The following is a 594-nucleotide window of genomic DNA, read 5'->3' on the forward strand; positions in this document are numbered from 1 at the left end:
CCTCACTCACCCCCCCCCCCCCCCCCCCCCCCAGTGTCTCTTGCCCATCTCTTCCTGGCTGTTTCCACCACTGTCTGTGTGACATCTTCATCTCCATCCTGCCGCTTCTCCTCTCATGTCTTCTTTGCCTCTCCTCGGCAGGATGAAATCTCTGGAACAGGATGCGCTTAAGGCTCAGGTTGTGATCGCTCGCTCCAAGGAGAACCGGAAACGGAGCACACTAGACCAGCTGGTGGAGTCCCCGTCCCCAGCTCCCACTCCGTCACCGACCCCTCTGGAAGGTAAGCCACGATATCTGCAGGAAAGGGAGAAAGGTCTGACTGAAGATTTGTCATTGTGCACGGTTGTGACTTTCTGTCCGTTTGCAGATTACAGCCCCCGTCTGCTGACGTCCCCCGGGAGACTGGTGAGTACAGGAGCGTAGTGTTCCTCTATTGGTGTTGTGGGAGCGTTCCCCGCCTGTTCACCATGATCCTCCTAATTCACCCACCATCATCCTTGTCCCTAGTGTTTACCTCTTGTCCCGTTTCTCTGGTATCTAATTAGCAGCACAGCGGGGTGTCTTGGTGAAGAATATGGGGGGAAATATATATA

General features: G+C 54.9%; 1 protein-coding gene across 1 annotated transcript in view; it reads left to right on the forward strand.

Moving 5' to 3' along the window:
• The window catches only part of SCRIB (scribbled planar cell polarity protein), a 127,989-nt gene that overhangs the window by 122,592 nt on the left and 4,803 nt on the right, over nucleotides 1-594 (forward strand). The window contains exons 42-43 of the mRNA XM_018562648.1: nucleotides 142-281; nucleotides 369-406. Of these exons, the coding sequence (XP_018418150.1) occupies nucleotides 142-281; nucleotides 369-406 (178 nt within the window). The remainder of the gene's footprint in view (nucleotides 1-141; nucleotides 282-368; nucleotides 407-594) is intronic.

The sequence above is a fragment of the Nanorana parkeri genome, unplaced genomic scaffold, assembly GCF_000935625.1.
Source record: "Nanorana parkeri isolate BGI_ZX_2015 unplaced genomic scaffold, ASM93562v1 scaffold588, whole genome shotgun sequence".
Classification (NCBI taxonomy): domain Eukaryota; kingdom Metazoa; phylum Chordata; class Amphibia; order Anura; family Dicroglossidae; genus Nanorana; species Nanorana parkeri.